The sequence below is a fragment of the Telmatherina bonti genome (genome assembly GCF_933228915.1).
Source record: "Telmatherina bonti genome assembly, chromosome: 4".
NCBI lineage: Eukaryota > Metazoa > Chordata > Actinopteri > Atheriniformes > Telmatherinidae > Telmatherina > Telmatherina bonti.
The window spans coordinates 6690026-6713637 of record NC_136622.1 but is presented as its reverse complement, the minus strand read 5'-3'; the positions used below and the strand labels follow the sequence as shown (position 1 = coordinate 6713637).

Sequence of the window (23612 nt, the reverse complement as noted above, 5' to 3'; positions counted from 1 at the left end):
CAGTGGGTAATTAGCAGGCTTGGTATCTAGTTCTGCATCAGTGTGTTAAGTCTGACGTGTGTCAGGTGTGTTGCAGCAGGGAAAAGCTGCACACTAACAGGACTGCTGCCCTCGAGCACCGGAGTTCCCCACCCGGTTAGATTCTTTGTAGGAAGCCGGTCGGTCTTCATCTGAAAGGGAAGTTAATTTGTTTTGCACATTTCATCACAAATCAAGTGCTTTGCACGGTGGATCTCGAGGACCGGACGTGAGCGCCTCTGACTTAAAGTCTTGCTTCTCATCTTTTTCTCAAACTTAACAGCATTAAACTTGAGTTCAGTCTCACTGCACAACTTCAGCTCTTTCCAAAACTAACAGCCGCTCACTCTCTATCGACCTCCTCAGGTTTGGAGGTTCATCTTCCATAACAGTCCACATCAATAAGATAACTCTGTCTGCATACTTCCAGCTGGTCTACAGCCTCCTGCTTTGACTGCTGCAACACCCTTCTTTTTGGGAAATGTTGGGATTTATGATATTCAGTATTTATATTGATAACATGTCTAGTTTGATTTAAAAGTCAGCGAGCAGAAGAGAAGGAAATTGATCCTTTCAGCAGAGGCGGTCTGTCATGTAGCAGCAGAGAAAACAGGATGTCTGGGAAGGGCGTTGACCACCATGAAGCAACAGTGTGTGTGTGTTATACCCCTGAATTAGGGTAGAAAGAATCACAGGAGTGATTATTACTGCTTCCCTCATGCGGTGGGTTTATTGCAATGAGGAAACGGCGCGCAATCCCCCAAGTGGTAGGATGAACCAATCGATCCCAGAGCAACAGGATTTAAGCCTCTTTAGCCGCTCACCCGTGCTTAATGGATTAGGTTGAACAAAATAACAAAATTCTTATGAACAATGTATGAAAGAATTAATCTTTTAGCTGTATCTAACTCTTAACTGAAATGTTTTTACTATTCATAACAAACCTTGTTGCTTCTTTTGACCTTTTTATCCCTTTTAAAACAAATCACATTATGAATTCATTCTTAAACTGTGGTTAGTTTAAGGTAGAAAGGTTATCAACCATCTCAACCATCACATGTGTACAAGTTAATGTTTGTGTGCGGTGTGTGTAAGTGAGTGTATAATGTGATCTGTATTGTATTAGTAACAGGACTACAGAGAAATAAATGAACAATGCCACAGCTTAACAGCCAGACTTTGTGGATGAAGTGGAAATTATTCTCATCAAGCAGGATTGTTTTAAACCTGCTCGGTAAAAACTGAAATGAGTCCCTGTTCCACACACTGCCACCTGGAAGTGTGGTGGAAATGTTGGTTTATTTACATTAGCAGAAGCTCTTCTTGAGTTCAGAAAGTTTGCTAGTCTGCACAAAGCGAAGACAAACGGGTCAGATTCAGCTGACGGATGTAGTGTTGGCTTCCTGTGTGTAGCGTCGTCTCTCTGCAGGCTCTGCAGAGGAAACTAGACTCCTGTTGGTTCTGATCCTGATGGCTGCATGATGGCTCTCCTAATGCAGAAGACTGTGGTGATTTCTCCCCTCCAAGATTCAGCCAGAAAAATTCTTTTGGAATTGTGACTGGAGTTAACAAACATTCCTCTGATAGAAGTCTTATCAGGAGAGCTTCCAACTCTCCCCACCTCCCCCAGCTGAATGGCATCCTCCAGAGAGCCTGCAAGACTCAGGGATGTTGTTTAAAACCCTCTTCAGTGTCAGGAGGATCAAACCCAGACAGATACCACACATTGTCTCTTTTACAGCCCCAAACCCTCAGAAAGAGACCCCACACATCTGAGCCCCCGCTAAAGGAAAACCAAACCTTCCTTTCCGCAGACCTCATCTTATCTTCCGCATTCCTGAGACGTTCCCCTCTAAAAGTCTTCAGGAACAGACTCTGGAAATGTCCTACTTTCATCTCAGTGTCTTCTTTTTAACCATTTAACTGTTGCACTAACAAAAAAGAGAGAAAAAAACATGTTTCTCTGTGTTTTTCCGTTTGTTTAGGACAAGAATAAACAGAATAAATGTTTTTTAGCAAATGGTTGAGATGTTAAAAAGAAAGTTAATAATAATGTAACAACAGTGAAAGAGTCGTGTCATAACAAACACTGAAGGTGCATTCACATCAGGACAGTCCGCCAGACCCGGTCCGATTGGGGACTGGGTCCAGCTGTAGGGGGGTGTATCCATGCGGACCGAGATCGTGTTCACGCTGCACTTTGGTCAAACCAGCCAAACCATCAGAATAATATCTCCCCATTCCCACCAGAGGTGGCGCTGTACTGGTGTTTATCAGAAGAGAGGACCAGACCTGCGTGAAGAAGAAAACTCTGTTTCCTCCACCTGCCAGTTAAACATGGAGACCAAACTATGGCTGTTTGGGTTTTTATTGTGTCTTATGTAAGTATACTGCAGAACATGAACACCAGACGAGGCAGAGGACCCTTAACGCCATCGCTATGGATTTACCCACAATGCAACGCTGCGCCGCATGCAGGAAGTGAGTTTTTGTATTCCGCTTTCTGTATTTGGTCCGCTTGAAACGGACTAAGACCTGCGTTTGTAGGCCGACCAACTCCGCTTCTGTGGTCCAAATCAGAATATGTTTGGTGCGTTCACGTTTTGCCAAACGAAGCGACTTTCCGAGCAAACGGACTCGAATCTCAAAGGGCTGATATGAAGCATCTCTACCAACTGGTTTGGGTTTTACATACCTAAACTAGTTGACAGAGATGCTTCTGCAGGTTTATTTCCACATTTTCTTAAAGAAATGCATCAAAGTCACTTCAGATTTACCTCTACCGAATGGTAAACCAGGACTTTAAAGGGTTAAAGTGTTTGAGAAGGGAAGAGGCTGAATCAGCCACATACATGAAACTGTCTCCTGTCCTCTGTTCTGTGAAATGTTATTTATTAATCAAATGGTTTCATGACAAAATAGTTCTTCTGTTTTCCTCTCCAGCTCATGTTAAAGATAGTTTCACATACAGGATATAATAACTTCGGACAATATACTCCTTATTGTGATGCTGATACAGATAAATTATGTTCATTTTTACCAACCAGTAAACACATTTATTCCCTTTGTAGTCTGGAAAGATGTTCTCTGATCCACATAAGCTAATCATTTCAGGATTTTACCTTGAATTATGATCAATGATTAAAGAGTTATGGTCACAATAAAACGCAGAGTCAACATTTGTCAGATAAAAGACTCAAGAACAAACCCATTCATTCATTCATTTTCTGAACCGCTTAATCCAATGCAGGATCGCGGGGAAGCTGGAGCCTATCCCAGCTGGCTTTGGACGACAGGCAGGTAACGCCCTGGACAGCTCACCAGTCCATCGCAGGGCTCATCAACAAACTGAATGGCAGAAATTAGAAATTTAAAGTTAAGATTTTTTTGTTTGTAAACGATATTAAACTAAAAAAGCACTCGGAGAGCGCAAACCTCAGCCATGGCCCTGTGTCACAATGGTGACGAATCCTTTAAAACATTCCTGGATATAAATGTTGATTCGGATCACCAGGGAGGCTGGAACGGTGGTCTTTCTGTGTGGAGTTTGCATGTTCTCCCTGTGTATGCGAGGTTCTCTCCAGGTACTCCGTCTTCCTCCCACCATCCAAACACATGCATGTTAGCTTGGTTTGTTACTCTAAATTGTCTCTTGCTCTGACCTTGATTGGAAAACCCTGAGTTTAATAACTGAGTCAGTAACCAGGTTTGTGGTACGGCTCATCTGGTGTCTGGGCTTATCAACCCAGGGAACGGAGCGGTATCCCAGGTATGCTGGTCTGGATTTTTACTACAGGCCTCAGATTTACCGCATGTTGTAAGTTCAACAATCTGGCATCGGGTGAAGGAGCGACTGGGGAAGATTTCCTGCCGGGACGATGAGTTGAGGCGTTGCATCTGTGCAGTAGGAATCTGTCTGAGCAGAGGAAAGCCAGGCTCACACACTCTGGATCCTGGTCTAGCTGACCTGGATCCTGGATCTGGAAGCTGTACCAGGTCTTTCCTTCTTCATGGAGCATCCTTTCTGCGAGGAATGTTTGAATGTGGAACTTTTGTCTTTTAGCTTCAGCCATGTTTAGTTTTAAGCTTTAAGATTTTTTATATTTATAATTGTTTTATTTTTATTGTTTGCTTGTTTTCTTTTTGCAGCAGGTGAGAAATTCATGACTTGTGTTTCTCAGGTCTGAAACAAAGCAGTGAAATGTCTGCAGCTGGTAGAAAATCAGGCTCTTCGTGAGAAATGGTTGATTTCCAGGAAAAAGCATCCTACTGAAAGTGAAAGTGAGTTGAGCTGCATGAGGCTATAAAGCAGCGGTTTGTGCTGCAGCGCTGCTCAGACAGACACACATCAGCATGGGACACAGTCCAGGTCCACCAGAGAAGAAAAGAAGCTTTTCACAAAGAAATTCTTTTTTAACTGGGCAATTCTTTGCAAAGGTAGGTTTTTTTCAGCCCATTAAGACTCGACCCATTAAAAACTGGTCAGAAAAGTCATATAGTTTATTATGTGATTTTTTCACTGAAAGTTTTAAAAAGCAAAAAGTTTTTACGATTAAAAAAAAAAAAAAGATCAAAGTATTTTTAATTCATAATGTTTTCTTTCTTGTTTTTATGTTGGTCTCTAACGTTTCCTCCATGTGCTCCTGGTACCTGGTATGACAGACATTAACTTTCAAATAGGAAATGAGGAGGAAGAACAGACAAAAGCGTCTTTATCCAGTGTAGAATAAGGAATCTGAACTGGTATATGTGGGCCTAATGCAGGCAGCTGTGCAGACGACTGTGCAGACGACTGTGCAGACGGCTGTGCAGGCAGCTGTGCAGACGACTGTGCAGGCAGCTGTGCAGGCAGCTGTGCAGACGACTGTGCAGATGGCTGTGCAGACGACTGTGCAGACGGCTGTGCAGACGGCTGTGCAGACGACTGTGCAGACGGCTGTGCAGACGACTGTGCAGGCAGCTGTGCAGGCAGCTGTGCAGACGGCTGTGCAGACGACTGTGCAGGCAGCTGTGCAGGCAGCTGTGCAGGCAGCTGTGCAGGCAGCTGTGCAGGCAGCTGTGCAGACGACTGTGCAGACGACTGTGCAGACGACTGTGCAGACGACTGTGCAGACGGCTGTGCAGACGACTGTGCAGACGGCTGTGCAGACGGCTGTGCAGACGACTGTGCAGACGGCTGTGCAGACGGCTGTGCAGGCAGCTGTGCAGACGGCTGTGCAGGCAGCTGTGCAGACGGCTGTGCAGACGACTGTGCAGACGACTGTGCAGACGGCTGTGCAGACGGCTGTGCAGGCAGCTGTGCAGACGGCTGTGCAGACGACTGTGCAGACGACTGTGCAGGCAGCTGTGCAGACGGCTGTGCAGACGACTGTGCAGGCAGCTGTGCAGGCAGCTGTGCAGACGACTGTGCAGGCAGCTGTGCAGACGACTGTGCAGGCAGCTGTGCAGGCAGCTGTGCAGGCAGCTGTGCAGACGGCTGTGCAGACGACTGTGCAGACGACTGTGCAGGCAGCTGTGCAGACGGCTGTGCAGACGACTGTGCAGACGGCTGTGCAGGCAGCTGTGCAGACGGCTGTGCAGGCAGCTGTGCAGACGGCTGTGCAGACGACTGTGCAGACGGCTGTGCAGGCAGCTGTGCAGACGGCTGTGCAGACGGCTGTGCAGACGGCTGTGCAGGCGGCTGTGCAGGCAGCTGTGCAGACGACTGTGCAGACGACTGTGCAGACGGCTGTGCAGGCAGCTGTGCAGACGACTGTGCAGGCGGCTGTGCAGACGGCTGTGCAGGCAGCTGTGCAGGCGGCTGTGCAGACGGCTGTGCAGACGGCTGTGCAGGCAGCTGTGCAGACGGCTGTGCAGGCAGCTGTGCAGACGGCTGTGCAGGCAGCTGTGCAGACGGCTGTGCAGGCAGCTGTGCAGACGGCTGTGCAGGCAGCTGTGCAGACGGCTGTGCAGACAACTGTGCAGACGGCTGTGCAGGCAGCTGTGCAGACGACTGTGCAGACGGCTGTGCAGACGACTGTGCAGACGGCTGTGCAGGCAGCTGTGCAGACGGCTGTGCAGGCTCAGCATGGTGGCTGAGGACAAGAAGAGCAAAATGTCTGTCATTTTGCTCTTCCTGTTCTCATTCTTCACCTCCCATCTGTGTGACCTTTCACACTCCAGGTCAAAAACAGTTCCTTCTGTGCATCTTTGGATTCTGTCAGGACTTTCATATAAACTTAGTATCGTATGAAAATATATAATTTAATTTAATACAGACATTAAATGCCACATAGACAATAAAATTGTCCTGTTAGATTCGAGTTTGTTTCTGAGTGCAATAATCCAGATTTCCTTGTCATCGTTTGTCCTTCTACTGATGTTAATTTCTGTTTGTTCTGCTTTAAATTTCAGCTGCGATTTGAGTTATTTATAAAAAAAAAAACTTCCCAGCAGCACATTAGGATTAACTCGATCCTGTCCCTGGGTTACCATGGTGATGACTTTATGATTCCTGCTGGCAAGAAAGTCTGACTGTGTGTAATGATCTTGTCCAGCGGTGTGTCATCATATGCATAAAATGGATAAATCAATTCACATCAAACTTTATCTATAAAGCTATTTTCCTACAATAAAATGCAACATAACGTGCTGTGTAGAAATAAATGAATCAATAAAGTAAAAGAAAGTAAATTAAATATGCCAAAGCTAAAATTTAACAAATAATGTGTTCTTGATTATCAAAACTTTAATAAAAAATGACCTAAATTCACATTTTCAAAAACAGAATAATAGTTTTACAAATCAGGAACTGTGTAGAAAATGTCCACGTTCAAAATCAAAGTATTTTATGTTATTTCATTTTATATAATTTTATACCATTTTATTTTATTTTATCTCTTAAAAAGGGACCAGGCAAATTAAAGTACATTTCCATGTAAAATACGTGAGGTTTTAGGCAGTGACTAATTTCCATTTTTGGTCCCTCAGCAGGTATAAACCTTACAGCAGTAAAATACAACACAACATGTGACATCTCTGACAGTTACAGGTAGTTTGTTTTCATTCATGTGACCATTTCACATTTCATTTGTAAATATATCCCAGTCTCCTCTAGTTGATGCTCTGGTAGTTCAGCTGTTTCTTTTGTGTGCTAAATGGTGGAGGTCCATTCAGAACTTTAGAAATGAGACATGAGTCCAACAATATTTGACAAGTGTCAAAACTGAGAATGTTGTATTTTTAATAATGTCACAGCAGTGGAAAGGATGAAGTTTTGTCTTTAAAGAGTGTGTTGCTGCGTTGTAAAGTGCCAGCAGCTGTGTGTGAGCAGGTTGTGTAACAGGAGGTTGGATGAGAAAATATTAAAACACGGATGTAAACCTTGGCTGACTGCAGCGAGAGACGGCCGAACCTGATGGAGGTGTGATTAGTTAAACGTAATTGTGTTTGTGATTTTCTTTACATGTTCTTTAAATGTTAAACAAGAATTAAAAACAACACTGGGGGTTTTTTTTTAAGTCCCACAGCTTAAAGGCTCTCTTCATTCACCATGACACGTGTTTGGCGCCCTCTGCTGGCTGGCAGGAATAACACATTGACATGCTCTTCAGACACCAGCTTCATGTGCAATGATGTGGTTTGGGAACATTTTCATGTGTTGCATAAGTAAATAACATATGAACCACAGCTGGACCACATGTTTATTCACATAGTCCACATATGTAACACACATGGATATTTTTATGTATCTGTCAACCACACGTTTTGGGACATCTTCATGTGGTCTACATGTCAGAAACATGTAAAGCACATGTGCATGACATATTGACGCGCGTGTGATCCACATGGGGAAACAAATGGAACAAACATGTAATTCTGAAACATTTCCATGTGTTGCATATGTGAAGATCATGTGAATCACATGTAAACTGTATGTTTGCAAACAGTTTACAGTTTATGAGGAACACGGGAACCACATGTTGTCTTCATGCGCCAACATTCGGAATATTTTTCTATCATTAAATATTTTTCACATTTTTAACATGTGGACTAGGGAGAAAAATATTACCGTGTTTCACATGTTTTTAACATGTGGAACACATGTGTAAGCCTGTGGGGTTTTTTTCGTCATATTTGTGAAATTAAAAATGTTAAGCCAATGTGGACCTCGTGTTGATGCATGTTACACTCATGTGAGGAACATGAGGACCACATGTGATGTGAGTTTGGAACATTTAATGTGATATACATTTGAATTACATGTTTCTCACATGTGCAACACGTGTTCCTGCAGATGTGAACCACATGTGGACGACGTCCATGCACGTGTTAACAACATGCGGTCCAAACATGAGATCTGGAACATTTCATGTGACCTCCATATGTATACCATGTGAAGCATACATTTGATGCACATGTGATCCATATGTGAAAAACTTTCGAACCAAATGAGCAAACATGGCTTTGGAATGTTTTTATACGTTCCATTTGTGAAGAACATACTTGTGGTTAATGTGTGATCTGCATATGTTTCAGGTGATGTTCAATTATCTTTCCCATATTTATTGTATGTAAATCACATGTGAGGAAACACATGTAATTCACATTCATTTTATTTATATATGAATCGAAATATGTTACAAATTGAATTCCCATGTGAATCATCACATGTTTTACCCATGCTGTTAATATGATGCACATGTGGTTCTCGTACTGGGTTTACATTTTTCACATGTGGGTGATTTCTGGTTTGCATGTCTGTCATATGTTTGGCATGTGAATCACATGTTTGACACACTTGCTTTACATGCAGTTCACACTTTGATAAGAAGTTAATCAACTAAACACTCATTAAATATTACCACATTATGTTCTCATGATTTTTTAATGCATTGTATAGCCTTATTAATGATTAGTTCATCATTAAATAATCTCTTACAAATGACTTACAACAGAACCTTATTATAAAGTGTTACCCAAACATGTTTTACCAAAGTGGTTCCCATGTGACACATGTGTGGTTCACGTGGGGTTACATGTGTTTTAGAAGGTGTGGTGAGGAAGAATGATCTGTACGATGACGAGGACAGAGAAGTGCAGGTTACTGATCACAGTTCTTCCAGTGTAAAGGCTGAGCAGGTGTTTCTGGTTACCTTTAGAGAATGACTGACGGCTTCGCGTCTCCAAGTGTGTAACACTGCAATCTGAACTCACAACAAGGTACACAACTACTTTGTACATGTCCAAAATAAAACAATGTGATTCCATTGAACTGAAACTTTATGAATGTGTTTTCTGATTTATTTAAAGGGACCTGCAGATAAAGATTCCTGTGGAGAGACTGAATGGGAGGAAATAAAGGCACCTGCATCCAAAGTGTGTTATTCTGACAAAACTGATGGTGAGTTTCAACAGGGAGGAATAAGTCATCTTAAAGATCTTGGTCATCTTAAAGGGAACATCGGCTGTGTCTGATAAACGTTTGCTTCAGCTGGAAAAACATCTTAAAAATACTGTCTTTATATATGGTTAATTCATTTCATTCATTGATTCACACAGTCACCTCACCTGGGTCCATGGTCGCTGCTAGCCAACTGGGGGCCCGAAGCACAACTGCTTTGTGGTGTCCCCCGTTTGTGAAGAGCTGTTACAAAATATAATTCTGCATTCTGAAATGCAAAATAATGGCTGGAATAGAGATAAAAACTTGATTTAATGGACAAAAATGTCCACAGTGATGCAGTTGATCTCATGGGAAAGGTGGTGAGGTGTGGACCCAAACTCAGAGATGAGAAACTGTGATGCAGGATCAAGACTGTTTTAATCCGATCAGCAGAAGCCAGGAAGCCAACAGAATGAAATGGTGAACTGAACTGAAACAAAGGGCTACAAATACCTGGAAACCAAGCAAGAAACAGGTGCAGTAAATTAACCTAAAAACTATGAACAGAAACAAAAAGACTACACAGGAAACTGAACAGGAAACTACAAAATAAAACAGGAACCTGGAACACGAAAAACCTCACATCATAACAGTTTCATAATTCCTGTTCTGCTCTCAAGACCAGTAAGACCAGTACTGCAAAAAATCATTTAGTACAACTACTAAAGTTTACCTATTTCAATCAGATTGCAAATTTCCAGTTTCTGTAGCTTTAACCAGAAAACAAAGTTCATATTTATATATCTACATATTTGTAATATTAGTCATTTATTTATTGAATCAATATATAGATATAGATATATATATATATCTATATATATAAATTCAGCATCCATCCTTGCATCCTACCCGACCTGTCAGCTCTCTCCAGCCAGCAGAAGATGATCTTTTAATCTTCTTTGCTGAATCTGTGACGTTTCAAACAGCCAGTTCCTTATTATACCGTGAAGCGCAACATTACATCGGTCCTGGTTCAGAAAGGTGTATAGTGCTGTTCTTCAGCAGCGGGACGCCACTCACCAGTTGACAGCTCCGGAAATGCGCTTAATGATTTTTGGTGCGCCATCAAAACAGGTCAAAAATGCATATTTTAGAAATCAAAAAGTTTTGGAGTCTTTGACTCTTCTTAATGTGTGAATGTTCTTTAAATGCCTCTAAACTAAAAGTCCCCACCAGCTGGTGAGAAGCCTTTCTGATGCAAGGTGAAATGTCTTGAAGAGCCAATGTTATAAGTCCATTAAACTTTATTTAAGTTACGACTAAGTCAGCAGAAAAAAATATATAATGTGTACTCTGAAACAGACTCTGGGTTTTAAAAAAGTAATTATGGCTGCTATATCCACAGCTCCTTGTCCTCACGTGATGACAACAGGAAAACTTTAGTCTCAGAATTGGGCACTCCTGTTGGCGAACGCTGCATCATGGCAACTGCAAGGAGGCAGAAACGATGCACAACACAAGTCCAAGACAACGAGAACCCCCCCAAACGCCGGAAAAAAACAGCCTGAAACATGTCCACACATAAGTAAGTAAAACATTAAACATAATGATTAAAATAAGATTAGCTAGTTTAAAATAAATACTTCTATGTCCCTTAAAACCTCTTATTTAATTAGAATATATTTACCAATCTTGTTTATTTACAGAGACCGAGCTGGAGATCATCCTGGAGGATCTGGGGTTGGAGAAGTACCACAAAAATAAGTTGCCTCTCAGCAAGATACTTGAGATTGATGTGAAGACCATCAGCGACGACCTGCTCAAGTGTAAATCTGACATTCCTTGGTATTTCCTGAAGAAACTGATGATGGTTAATGTGACAGCTCGGAACGTAAAATGCTCATCGGTCTGCGAGTCAAACAGTGACGATACATCAGAGGCTACAGAGGTAGATTTTGCTGATCTGTTTAACTATGTGAAAACGGGTGACAGTGTAAACCCACTTGACTTAATCACAGCTCTGTTTCTCTGTTCTGATGGTTTTTTACAACAAGAAATGGCACTAAAGATGTCAATGTGCCAGTTCTCTGTGCCTCTGCTGCTCCCCTGCTGTGACACAACACAGTGCACACTCATGCTGTGGGCCCTGAGAGACATTGTTAAAAAGTACAGACCTCAAGATCTTTTAGAATCCAAAGGCTTCATTGAGGAAAGAATAGTTGATTCTCCACTTCCAATGGTCTCCTTTGTGAGACTGGGTGACTGCTCCTTGTCCAAGTCTGAGACTCTGAATAAGCTTCTGAGCAGTTCTCAGCAGTACCATGACACCTTTGTTCATCGCAACATGGAGTGTGGAGACAGTCCAAGAAAGATATCCAATGGACTGACAGAAATTTCCTGGTACCTGCCTTGTGGAAGCAAAAACATAGACATTTTTGCTGAGCCAATCGCTGTAGCCAACCTTCGTGGGGACATTAAATCATTTAAAACACAATTTTCCTTCCTGTGTCAGGCGTCGGAGGCAGTTTTTGTGTTCTTTGACCATTTGGATGATAAGTGTGAGCTGCTAATGAAGAGAAACCACAAAGCAAAAATCTTTCTGGTAGGCAGCCCTCTGAGCAAGAACGAAAAGACTTTAAAGGCTCTAAAAACTGTCGTGACCAGCTTGCACTTGACTAAAAACAACATCATCATAAAAACCAAAGAGAAAAATGATGCAGACTTTGTTAAAGTTTTGAAGAAAACAGTCAGTGATGTAGCTGAGAACTCAAAGATGAAAATGTCAGTTGTGCAGATGGCTGGCATTGCCCATGAACTGGGCATCTTGGTTGACGAAGACTCTCCAGAGTGCCAGGCAGGAAAGCAAAAAGCAGATGCTATCACTAAAGACATTCAAGACATCCACAAATACAAAGAAAATCAGCTTCCTTTGCAAGGAAAGATATGGAAGGAACTGACTCGCCTGGAGAAGGAAGAATTTCGACTTCGAAAAGCTGGGTCTGAAAACATAGAGCAGTACAAGTGTGATCTTCAGAGACGGAAAACAGAAATGAGGAAAGAGCAGAACTCTTATAGCATGTCGTCAGCTATGACTCGGTTCGTCAACGCCATATCCAGCCCGAGAACGGAGAGGTGTTACTTCCTGAAATGGATGCGCATGAACCTGGATAACGTGTCTCGTACCAAACTGTCTGGGCTCAGGGAGTTGTACAAAGAAAAATGCAACAATTCGGTGAACAAAGACGAGATCAAAGAAATTGACATCCAGCTTTCTAACAGCTCCCTGGGAACCGAACACTTCTTCCGTGAAATGGGTCAGCTCTATGAGGCTTCGGTTTCCCTCCCAGAAAAACACCTATCACATAGAAAGTTGCAGCGTCTTCCCGAGCTGTGTGCACAGATGTTGCTAGATGGTTTTCCCCTTGAGCTCGTAGATGGAGACGCCTCCAACATACCTCTTAAATGGGTGAGTGATGTTCTTTCTAAGCTCAGTGGCTTGGTGTCTCGAAAGAACAAGATAATGGTAGTCACGGTGCTCGGAGTGCAGAGCACGGGAAAGTCCGCGCTCCTCAATACCATGTTCGGAGTTCAGTTTGCAGTCAGCAGTGGTCGATGCACTCGAGGTGCCTTCATGCTGCTCATCAAAGTCAATGAAGACGTCAAGAAAGTTTTCAACTGTGACTTCATCGTAATCCTGGACACCGAGGGCTTAAAGTCCCCGGAGATGGCGCAGCTGGACAACAGCTATGAACATGACAATGAGCTGGCAACGGTTGTTGTGGGGCTGAGCGATATCACCATCATCAATATCGCAATGGAGAATTCGACAGAGATGAAGGACATCCTGCAGATAGTGGTGCATGCTTTCCTCAGGATGAAGGAGGTGGGCAAAAAGCCCAAATGCCAGTTTGTTCACCAGAACGTTTCCGATGTTTCAGCCCATGAGAAGAACCTGCGAGACAGGAAACTGCTCTTGCAGCAGCTGAATGAGATGACTCAGGCAGCAGCCAGAATGGAAAAGAAAGAGAAGAACAAGAGCTTCACTGATGTGATGGTCTACAATCCAGACACTGGGAACTGCTACGTTCCTGGACTCTGGAATGGAAACCCACCAATGGCACCAGTCAATGCCGGATACAGCGAGGCTGTCTATGAGCTCAAGAAAAATGTCATCCATCTACTGGGAGACAATAAACAATCCGTTCAAACCATTACGGACTTTCGAAAGTGGATGACCAGTCTGTGGAACGCAGTGAAACATGAAAACTTCATCTTCAGCTTCAGAAATAGTCTGGTAGCTGAGGCGTACATGAAACTCTGCGCCGAGTTCAACAGATGGGAGAGGGCGTTTCGGAAAGAAATGTTTGACTGGGTTACCAAAGCAGAAACAAGAATTTCTAATTATGGCATTGATGCTGAATCTGAAAGCTCAGACATAACGGAATTTCTTACCACACTGCAAAGTGACGCCCTGTCAGTGCTGTCCCGGGGGGAGACGGAGCTCCTGGAAAATCTGAAGGGATACTTCGAGCAAACAGAGGGCCATGTTTATCTGGTTGAAGGACACAGAGAGGAATTCTCAGACAGCGCCAAGAGCCTTCGACAAGAAATGCAAAGGTCTGTGTTCACCCAGCTCACGGTAGCAGCCGACATCAAACGGGGAAAGAATGAACTTGATAAGATTAAAGAAAATCAAACAAAGGAAATAGAGAAAGCAGTGTTTGAGTTAATTGTTAAATGTCGACAGAAAAACGTGCAGATGACAGACGCAGAGCTGGACAAAGAATTTGACTGTATGTGGAAGCAAATACTGAGGAAACTCTCTTTCTCAGCGCAGAAGCCCAAAGATGTCTACAACAATGTGTCCTGCTTTCTGAGAAATAATCTGTCACACAGGGGGAGTCATGCATGGGAACTGCTGAGTAAAAAAAGCCTGAAAACCTGTGGGTCCGAACCCATCAAATACACAGCCAAGGGACTGATCAACAGTGTCAAAGGCAAAATGAAATGGCTTTTTAAAAATAAAGACCAGGAAATTGCTGACAGAATCATTTATGATTGCAGGCAGTTTGTAGCTGAGAAAAAAACTACAAAAAAGCAACTACCATGAGACTTACATCCAGGACATCCTTCATATCATTGACGAAGCCCTGCGACAGAACAACCATGTGACCCCAGACATTGACTTTGAGGTTTCTCTAAAACAGTACATCTGTGGATTTGCTGCCAGAGACTTTCAGAAAATGCACGAAGACTTCGTACATGCAAACGATCCCTACAGATGTCTGATGAAAGACATTGTGCTGATTTCAAAGATGTGTTTCACAAACGAGATCAGTGCCAGAAGAAGGCTAAAGAATTCACAGAGGAACACCTGAAGCCTGCTGTTGAAGCCTACGTCAGCCGTTACCTGGGTGACGACATCGTCGATGAAATCTTGACCAAGGAGAAGTTCAGCACACGAATGTCCATCCAATATGCAGTTCTATCGGACCTGCTTCTAAAGGACGACTTCAGCAACTATCTGAGCTACATTTGCTCTTATGAGGATTTTGTGAAAACATGGATACGTAATCAGATATTTGGGTACTTCCCAGATGCAAAGTCAAAGTCTGAGTTTGAAGACAAACGTCTTAAAACAAGCATCACCAACATCAACAATGCTGTGAATGAGGCTAAAAGAAAAGAGAGCAGCAGCCTGCAGATGTTTGTCATAGAAATGTGCAAAGAGCTTAAAGATAAACTGGTGATTTCCCAGGACGCTCGCAGTGCCTTTAGGATCCTTAACGAAGCGAAGCAGGACCAGTTTGCTGACTGGCTCACACAGTCTGTAAAAGACATGGGAGACAGTCTAAGGGAGAAGTTTAAAAAGACAACTTTGAAAATGATACTGGAGAATCTCCATGTGAAGCCCCAGGATGAGATCTTCAAAAGGCTGATTGGTTGTGGCAAGCAGTGTCCATTCTGTGGAGCTCCCTGTGAAGCAGGAGGAAAGGCCCATAATTATCACTTTGCTTCACTGCATCGGCAGGAGGGTCTGGGTCGATTCAGGTGGCATGGATCAGAAAAACTTGTCATTGACATTTGCACTTCACTTGTGAGCAGTGAAGGTTTATTTCTCAACATTGCAACAAAATTTCAATGGCATCCTTTCAAGCGTTACAGGGACATTTTCCCAGACTGGGACATTCGTCCAGACGGGACCTCTCAGACTTCCGACTATTGGAAATATGTCATGACAAAGTACAACGAAAAGTTTGCAGACGTATTTGATGCAAAGCCAGCTGATATACAGAGTTCTTGGAAGACTATCACAAGCGATCAAGCAAAGGCAAGCCGCAAAGAATCGTTCAACAAGAACTGAGTCTTTGCCTCAGTTCATGTTGTACAAAACTCCAAATCCAAGATATTCCCAGTTAAACACTTAATTATCATTAAGTCAGGAATTTAAAACTCTCCTTTACCTGCCCGTGAACCGTGCTGTAGGCTGCTTTCTCAGCAGTCATTCAGGTTAGAATCAGTGTGTGCAGTTCAGCGGTCGCTCGCCTGTGATTTAAATATAACCAAAGGTGTCCCACAAGGTCCAGTTTTGTGTCCTGCTCTTTTTATGATCTGCATGAACATCCTAGGTTGGAAAATCCCTTTACATTTGTAAGCTAACAGTTATGTATGAGCTCTGCAGGTACAGTTGTCGTGATGTTTATTCTCTTTAATCTCGATTTAACTGAGTCCAGTTGATTTTTCTGAAGCAGCACCTGAGTTACCTGCTGAACAGAGTATGTTGTTCTCCAAGCAAACAAGGAGGCTGCAGTCCTGTCATCATATTCAACCACACGGGGAACACATCGTTTAAAATGTAATCCTTTTCATTTTAATTTAATCCTTTTAATTTAATCCTGTTAAAAGCTGTCACCCTGCTCTAGATTATGAAGACATTGTTTATATGAATGCTTTGCCAGCGCTCTGTACTTGTTGGATGATGTGAATCATGGAGTCGGTTTTTATTTAATCATTTTATGTTTTTTATGCAACAAAATCATTGTTTTTTTCAGCTTTTTTTTTTAAAATAAAACTTCTATCAATAATTTGGCCATTTTAACCTGTTTTCAGACATTTGCTTTGAACAGTGTATTTAGAAGAAAAGTAGTTATAGTTATTGTTTTTGTGAAACTGTTTGCCATTTGCATTCATTTTATATAGATAACAAGGTTTTTCTGCCCGTCATCTTTCATGGATGCTAGAAAGGTGTTATTTTAATCTTTTTGTGTGTGTAAAGATTCTAAAATCATTAGGAAAAACTATAGAACAAAGATAAAACATGTAAATAAAACACAGAAAAGCTTTTCTACTGTACTGAAGTTTCCATGTGGGCTGAAGTTTTTTTTTCTTTCATTTTATTAAATGTGTAATTCAACATGCTAAAAGGATTTAAAAGATCAGTCTTTGTGTTTGTATTATTACAGCATGTCTTAATTCAGAATAAACAGAAAACATTAAGCTGACTGAGAGTATATAGCTCTACATACACAATTTTTTTGTGTCTGAATTAGATAAATAATGTGAAGATGAAAACATTTGTAATGGAGATAAAGCTGAAAGTGCATGTGAGAATGAAAGCGTCTGTGTCCTGGCAGCTTTTAAAGAAAAGAAAAAAAACATCTGTTTCTTAAAAGTGAAAATGTCTGTATCGCCTAATGACTGAACATTTCATGTTTCATTAAATCCTAATCAGTTCCACAATGAGGCTCCAGTTATTTTCTTTGTCATTTAAGTTGGCACATAAGTCAGGGACGTATCTAGGAAACAGACAGGGAGGCTTCGCCCTGAGGTGGGACAAAGCTGATCCTTTCAGCCAGTCCAGAAATCAGGATGGAAATGAGATAAAAGCAACATTGAAAACCAGTTAGCTTCACTTGTTGGGGGTTGCCGTCCTTCTGGATACAATTGTACAATTGTGTAAATGCTAAATGTTTAAATGGAACAAGCACATACCACCTAATTCCACTTTATATTAAAAACTTGCAGGTCTGTACATCTGTTTCAGGGGTGTCCAAAGTCGGTCCTCAACGGCGTCTCCCAATAACCCCCAGGTGAGTAGAATTTCCAGTCAGCGCCACCACTGTGGCTGAGGACAGATCAGTCTCAATACTCAGAAATGCAGTGTGTGTATCTGTTTTCACAAATACACACACTCTGGGTCACAAATATAATTTTGAGGTACACTTGTAATATAATTGCTGTTCTATTAGAGCAGCAGTGGCCGCAGTCAAATGGTCCACAGGTCAGATCCTTGTTTTCTGCTGTGGAGCTCCAGATGCATTCCACTTTCTTAGTTACCCATCAAACCCTCAAACTTCACGACCCAACATTGTAAGCCTGTTTTTTTTTTTTTTTTCATGAAGGCGGGACAAGTTTATTGTATAGCACATTCTATGCACATGACAATTCACGGTGCTTTATTTATACATGATGTTTTCTTATTATTTCATCTTATTTTTTTATTAATATCAATTAATATATGATTATTAATAATGTTAATAATAATAATAATAATAATAATTTAATAATATAATGATAATTTGATTATAATAATAATTTAACAATTTAATGTAATAATATAACAATAAATAGTAATGGCTTGAATAATTTAATATTATTAATAGTATTATTAATTTTATTAATTTTGCTTTTATTAATTTATTTTATTTATTATTTAAGCATTTGGGGTGCAGAAACAAACTTTAAAATGAAATTAAACAAAAAGAGAAAAAGACTAAATAAAGACGAAATGCATGGAATGAAAATTAAATTGGGAGGAATTAATAGCTGTTTTCATTTAAAAAAAAAAAAAAAAAAAGAAGCAGCAATTACAAACATGTTTAACTTTGATTAAAAGCAATTGAGAGTTTCAGCAGACCTGCAGGTTTCTGGAAGTTTGCTCCAAATATAAGGAGCATAAAAACGAAATGCTAATTCTCCATGTTTGGTTCTGACTCTGCAAACAGAACATAGACCTGATGATCTGAGGGATGCGCTTGGTTTATATCAAACCAGAAGATCCTGATTTTATTTTGGTCCAAAACCGTTCAGGGTTTTATAAACTAACAATAAACTGAAGTCAGTTCTCTGACTGACAGGAAGTCAGTATAAAGATCTGATGACTGGACTTATACGATCCACTTTTCTGGTCTTAGTGAAGGTCTTAGTAAATGCAGAAATCCTGAAAGGCGACTTTACATCTGTCCTTCTGAGAACAGGACAACATGTCTGGCATTGTAGGTAGTTTTTAACGTAGCTGTCTGAAGCTGATTGCTGACTCTAATCTTTCTTCCTTTAGTTTTGTCTTCATTTATCTGAAAGAAGTTTTGGCACATCCAATCTTTGATTTGATTGATGCATTTGATCACAGTTGGATCAGACTATAGTCTCCTGGTGAGATAGTTATTTAGATTTGTGTGTCATCAGCATAACTGTAGTTTTTATTATTATTAGTAGTAGTAATAGTATTCATTCATTAATTCATTTATTCATCCATTATCCGTACCACTAAGGGTCACAGGGAAGCTGGAGCCTATCCCAGTAGCCTTATAGGCGAAACGCGGGGTACACCCTGGACAGTTCTATTATTATTATTATTATTATTATTATTATTATTATTATTATTATATAATAATAATACATTTTTGTGAGGTCATGTAGATGTTGAACAGCAGGGGACCCAAAATTGGAGCCTTAAGGAACTCCACAGGTTTTTTTCAGTACTCTTAGATTTAGTTACCAATTGACACAAAGTAGTCCCTGTCCTTTAAATAGGGTCAGGTTGGGGTGGTCCGGTATGCTTTATTTTTTCTTTATTTGCTTATCCACATGCAAAGGGCTGAGGAGGGTCCAACCTGACCTGTCTTACTTTTTTGGGATACTTCTGTTGGGGAAGCAATCTAACCGATCGGACACAAAAGGACAGAGTGTGACATACTACAATCCTATGATTGGTTAAAAAAAAAACGCTCCTGATGCTACCTGGCATAAAGGCAAAGCATCTTGTTTAAAAGAACAGGTTTTCTTTTTGTTAATTAAATCTCATTAAAAGCACTGCTCATAACAAACAGCCACGAAGAGAGAAAACCATGAACTGTTGGCTGACCACCATTCTCCTCTTTTGTATCTTAGTCACCTTCTGGTTGTCATGAAAGAGTTGGCGACGATGGCGTCGTGCTATTTGGCCGAGGCAATCTGGCTGATTCTCCACTTCTAGGGTTGGCTTTCAGAACACAGCAGCCTTACAGGTAACCATCTTGTCCCAACATGCACCCATTGGTTTATCTTCTGTTCAGAGGGAAGTTGCCTGAAAGTAGAGACATATTTACATTGAGGTGAGGGAGAGAAAGCTTGTATTGGTATCCATTGCAGATGGATTGGTGTGCTAATCCTTTATAGAAACCCCTCTCTTAATCCCATTTTGTCTGATGCAGATCTCAAATAGGACCACTCTAAGCAATCACATGCTTTCATTGCATCTAAAGACAACAATGCTGCCAGGTTGCTGTTCACTACTGAATCCACAACATGTAATTGCTATCTAACACTGTCACAGTGGGATTTAATGAAACCAGTTTGATCACAGAGAACACAGTAATCATATAAGCCTGTTGTCTGCGGGAAAGCACTTTGGCATATCAGTGTGTAGTAGTGTCTATATTTAGTCTAATTAACTTGGTCCGTATGTTTTTTTAATAAACAAAATTAATACTTCTATAAAAACAGCAATGGAAAAGCAATGGACCGAGAGTGTTTCAGAATGTTGAAATAAATTCAGGTGGAATCCCATGATGCACAGTTTGTACATTTTTGTTGACAGTTACTAAGAAAACACAGGAATGATTAAACACAGCAACATCCATCGCCACAACCTTGAAAATATTCCAACATTTAGAGGTGACTACATCCAGACCTCTGTTGTTTTTTTCTTTAAAATGCTGAGTCAGACCGAAGTTTTCAACACAACATAATTCTTTGGTCCATCTTTCCCGGTGGGCAACGGGATGAGTGTCGACGTCACAAACAATAACTACACAGATTGTTGACAGCAGCTCAGCAAAGCATCAACAAAGGTTGCACAGTATTCAGGAGGCCTGTATATGTTCACAAACAACACAGCGGAGGAGAAATTCATCTGAAGACCCACATATTTAAGTTGAGCAAAGTATTTATGAGACATCTGTTTGTGTTGGATGGACTGATTAAACAACATCATCCTTTCTTATAAAGAGGCAAGGTGGGACATTTTGGAGTGAAAAGATGGACTGGAGCATGGTCTCCCTGTGGTCGCCATAGTGACCCACTGCTTTATCTCAGTAGTGAAGTGTAGGCGGGGCAGTTAGGGTGAGGAGGAGGAGGCTGGAGAGGAGGATGACCTGAATGGGTATGATGAGACACATAAACATAAAGTTTATCTGGTCAGAACACTTTCTTCAGTCAGGGGGCGGGGCTGAGGACGAAGATGACAATGAGAATGAGGATGAGGCCGAAGATGAGGCTTAAGATGATGCTGAGGATGAAGATGAAGATGAGGATGAAGCTGAGGTTTAAGATGAGGCTGAGGCTTAAGATGAGGATGAGGATGAAGATGGCAATGAGAATGAGGATGAGGCCGGGGATGAGGCTTAAGATGATGCTGAGGATGAAGATGAAGATGAGGATGAAGATGAGGCTTAAGATGAGGCTTAAGATGAGGATGAGGATGAAGATGGCAATGAGAATGAGGATGAGGCCGAAGCTGAGGCTTAAAATGATACTGAGGATGAGGATGAGGATGAAGCTTGGGCTTAAGATGTGGCTGAGGATGAAGATGAAGATGAGGCTGAGGATGAAGATGAAGATGAGTATGAGAATGAACCTTGGGCTTAAGATGAGGATGAGGATGAAGATGAGGATGAGGCTGAGGATGATGTTAAGCATGAGGCAAAGGATGAAGCCAAGGCTCAGAATGAGGCTGGAGCTTAGGATGAAACTGAAACTGAGACTAAGGATAAGAATGAGGAGGAGGCTGATGATGAAGATGAAGCTGAGGATGATGATTAAGCTGAACATGGGGATGAGGCTGAGGATGAGTATGGGGGCAAAGATGAGAATGAGGATGATGTTGAGTATCAGGAAAGGGACGAACCCAAGGCTCAGAATGATGTTAAAGCTAAGGAGGATGATGAAGCAGAGGATGATGATGAAGAAGCAGAGGAAGATGATGATGAAGCAGAGGAGGATGATGAAGCAGAGGATGATGATGATGAAGCAAAGGAGGATGATGAAGCAGAGGAAGATGATGATGAAGCAGAGGAGGATGATGAAGCAGAGGATGATGATGATGAAGCAAAGGAGGATGATGAAGCAGAGGAAGATGATGATGAAGCAGAGGAGGATGATGAAGCAGCGGATGATGATGATGAAGCAGAGGAGGATGATGAAGCAGCGGATGATGATGATGAAGCAGAGGAGGATGATGAAGCAGCGGATGATGATGATGAAGCAGAGGAGGATGATGAAGCAGCGGATGATGATGATGAAGCAGAGGAGGATGATGAAGCAGAGGAAGATGATGATGAAGCAGAGGAGGATGATGAAGCAGCGGATGATGAGGATGAAGCAGAGGAGGATGATGAAGCAGAGGAAGATGATGATGAAGCAGAGGAGGATGATGAAGCAGCGGATGATGAGGATGAGGATAAGGAAAGTACATTAAGGAGTGTTTTTGCTTTATTACTTGTAATCTCTGATCAACATAATGTAAATTTAGTAAAGTATTTAAACAGAAATGAAGATTTTAAACCTCTTGGTCATGTGACACTATTCTATTCTATTCTATTCTATTCTATTCTATTCTATTCTATTCTACAGTCATTTAGCAGATGCTTTTATCCAAAGCGACTTACAACACAAGCAGGAAATCAGACAGTAGAGGACATGGTAGGAAGGTGCTGGTGGACTGTCCAGTTGGACGCAGGTCCTTCCATGAAGTCACACTTGTTTGGGTTTTTTTTTTTTTGAAGTGGGATGAAATCTGTTACTTATTTCTAGGAGTGTTGTCCTCGGTCATTTACACCTGTTGTTTAACCATGTTTCCATCTAGAAAAGAAAAGCGGCCTTCTTTCAAACCAATCCAACACCTTTGCTTTGTGTCTGACGGGTCAGATCCCAAATACTGAATGTACTCAGATCTTTTATGTTGTTGTTCTTTACATTAGTTGGAAGAAACCCGTGCATGCATGATCTACCTAAACCCTTTCAGATCTGTTTAGTCATAAAGACTGATGTTGGCAGGTAGAGGATCGTTTTGTTTTCCTTTTTGTATTTAGCTTTGATTTGATCTGTTTTTATTTATGTATTTATTTCTTAATTCATTTTATTTGATTGATTTATACTTTTGTACCATCAAACCTGTTTATTCTTAGTTTTCTCTAATTTACAGTTAAAGTTTGGTCTCAGAGCAAATAAAACAAGACGTGACGGTGGATTCCTGAACCGTTTTGCTAAAGTAAAGACAGCTGTGAACTTTATATCATTGGTAAAATGATGAAAGCAGTTATTGATCATGTTAGCAGACACTGAGTGGAAACGGAGTCCCTGTGGAAAGGCCAGTAGCTGTGGGACAGTGTTTATGCTGGACCATCTGTTGTTTTGAACAGCTCAGCTTCTGCAGGTCATGTCAGATACTTCTCCGCAGTCCTGGTTTATATATTTACCTTTCTGTGGAACTTCACATCGATATATTACAGCCAGATTTTTCCAGTTTCACTGCACAACTGCCCACCAACAGTCTCAGCTTCTTGCGTAACTGGACTGATCTCTTCGCCACATTTCCATGTTTTCCACAACTCAGAGGGTGAGAAGAGTTTAAACAGCAACGGTTCAATAGGGCCAGTGTGTATGAGCAGATCATAGCAGCCTCTGAATTCCCCGCAGGGCCATCAATCACCACAAACACTCACACACAACTTGTTTTCTGTTTTTTTTTCTTGGAAAGGAAGAGGAGTGTCTCTCCATGTGACATCATAAGAAACCTGAAACTCTTATTTTCAGCAGCCCTCCCTCCTCTCTGCCTGCTCCCATGTTTGCTCTTCTCTTCCCAAACCTCTCCCTGAAACACTGTGCTTCTCAGCTGGACTCCAAACCAGTTCAACATTGCCGTCCAGTCTCCCCAAGCTGCACCCCTGATCCCCGGAGATACCCCAGACGG

General features: G+C 41.6%; 1 protein-coding gene and 1 long non-coding RNA gene across 2 annotated transcripts; both read left to right on the top strand.

Annotated features, from left to right (window-relative positions):
• Positions 1–2360: 2360 nt before the first annotated feature.
• Positions 2361–10957, top strand: LOC306754989. The gene is made up of 4 exons (XR_013771281.1): positions 2361–2499; positions 9159–9219; positions 9310–9400; positions 10788–10957. It is a non-coding gene; the product is annotated as an uncharacterized lncRNA (long non-coding RNA).
• Positions 10958–11111: 154 nt separating this feature from the next.
• LOC306754988 (up-regulator of cell proliferation-like) lies at positions 11112–17067 on the top strand. The gene is given in 3 exon segments (XM_079239186.1): positions 11112–14471; positions 14473–14668; positions 14671–17067. Coding segments are annotated over 3 exon segments (4497 nt in total). The 5' UTR covers positions 11112–11246; the 3' UTR covers positions 15747–17067.
• The last annotated feature ends 6545 nt before the right edge of the window (positions 17068–23612 follow it).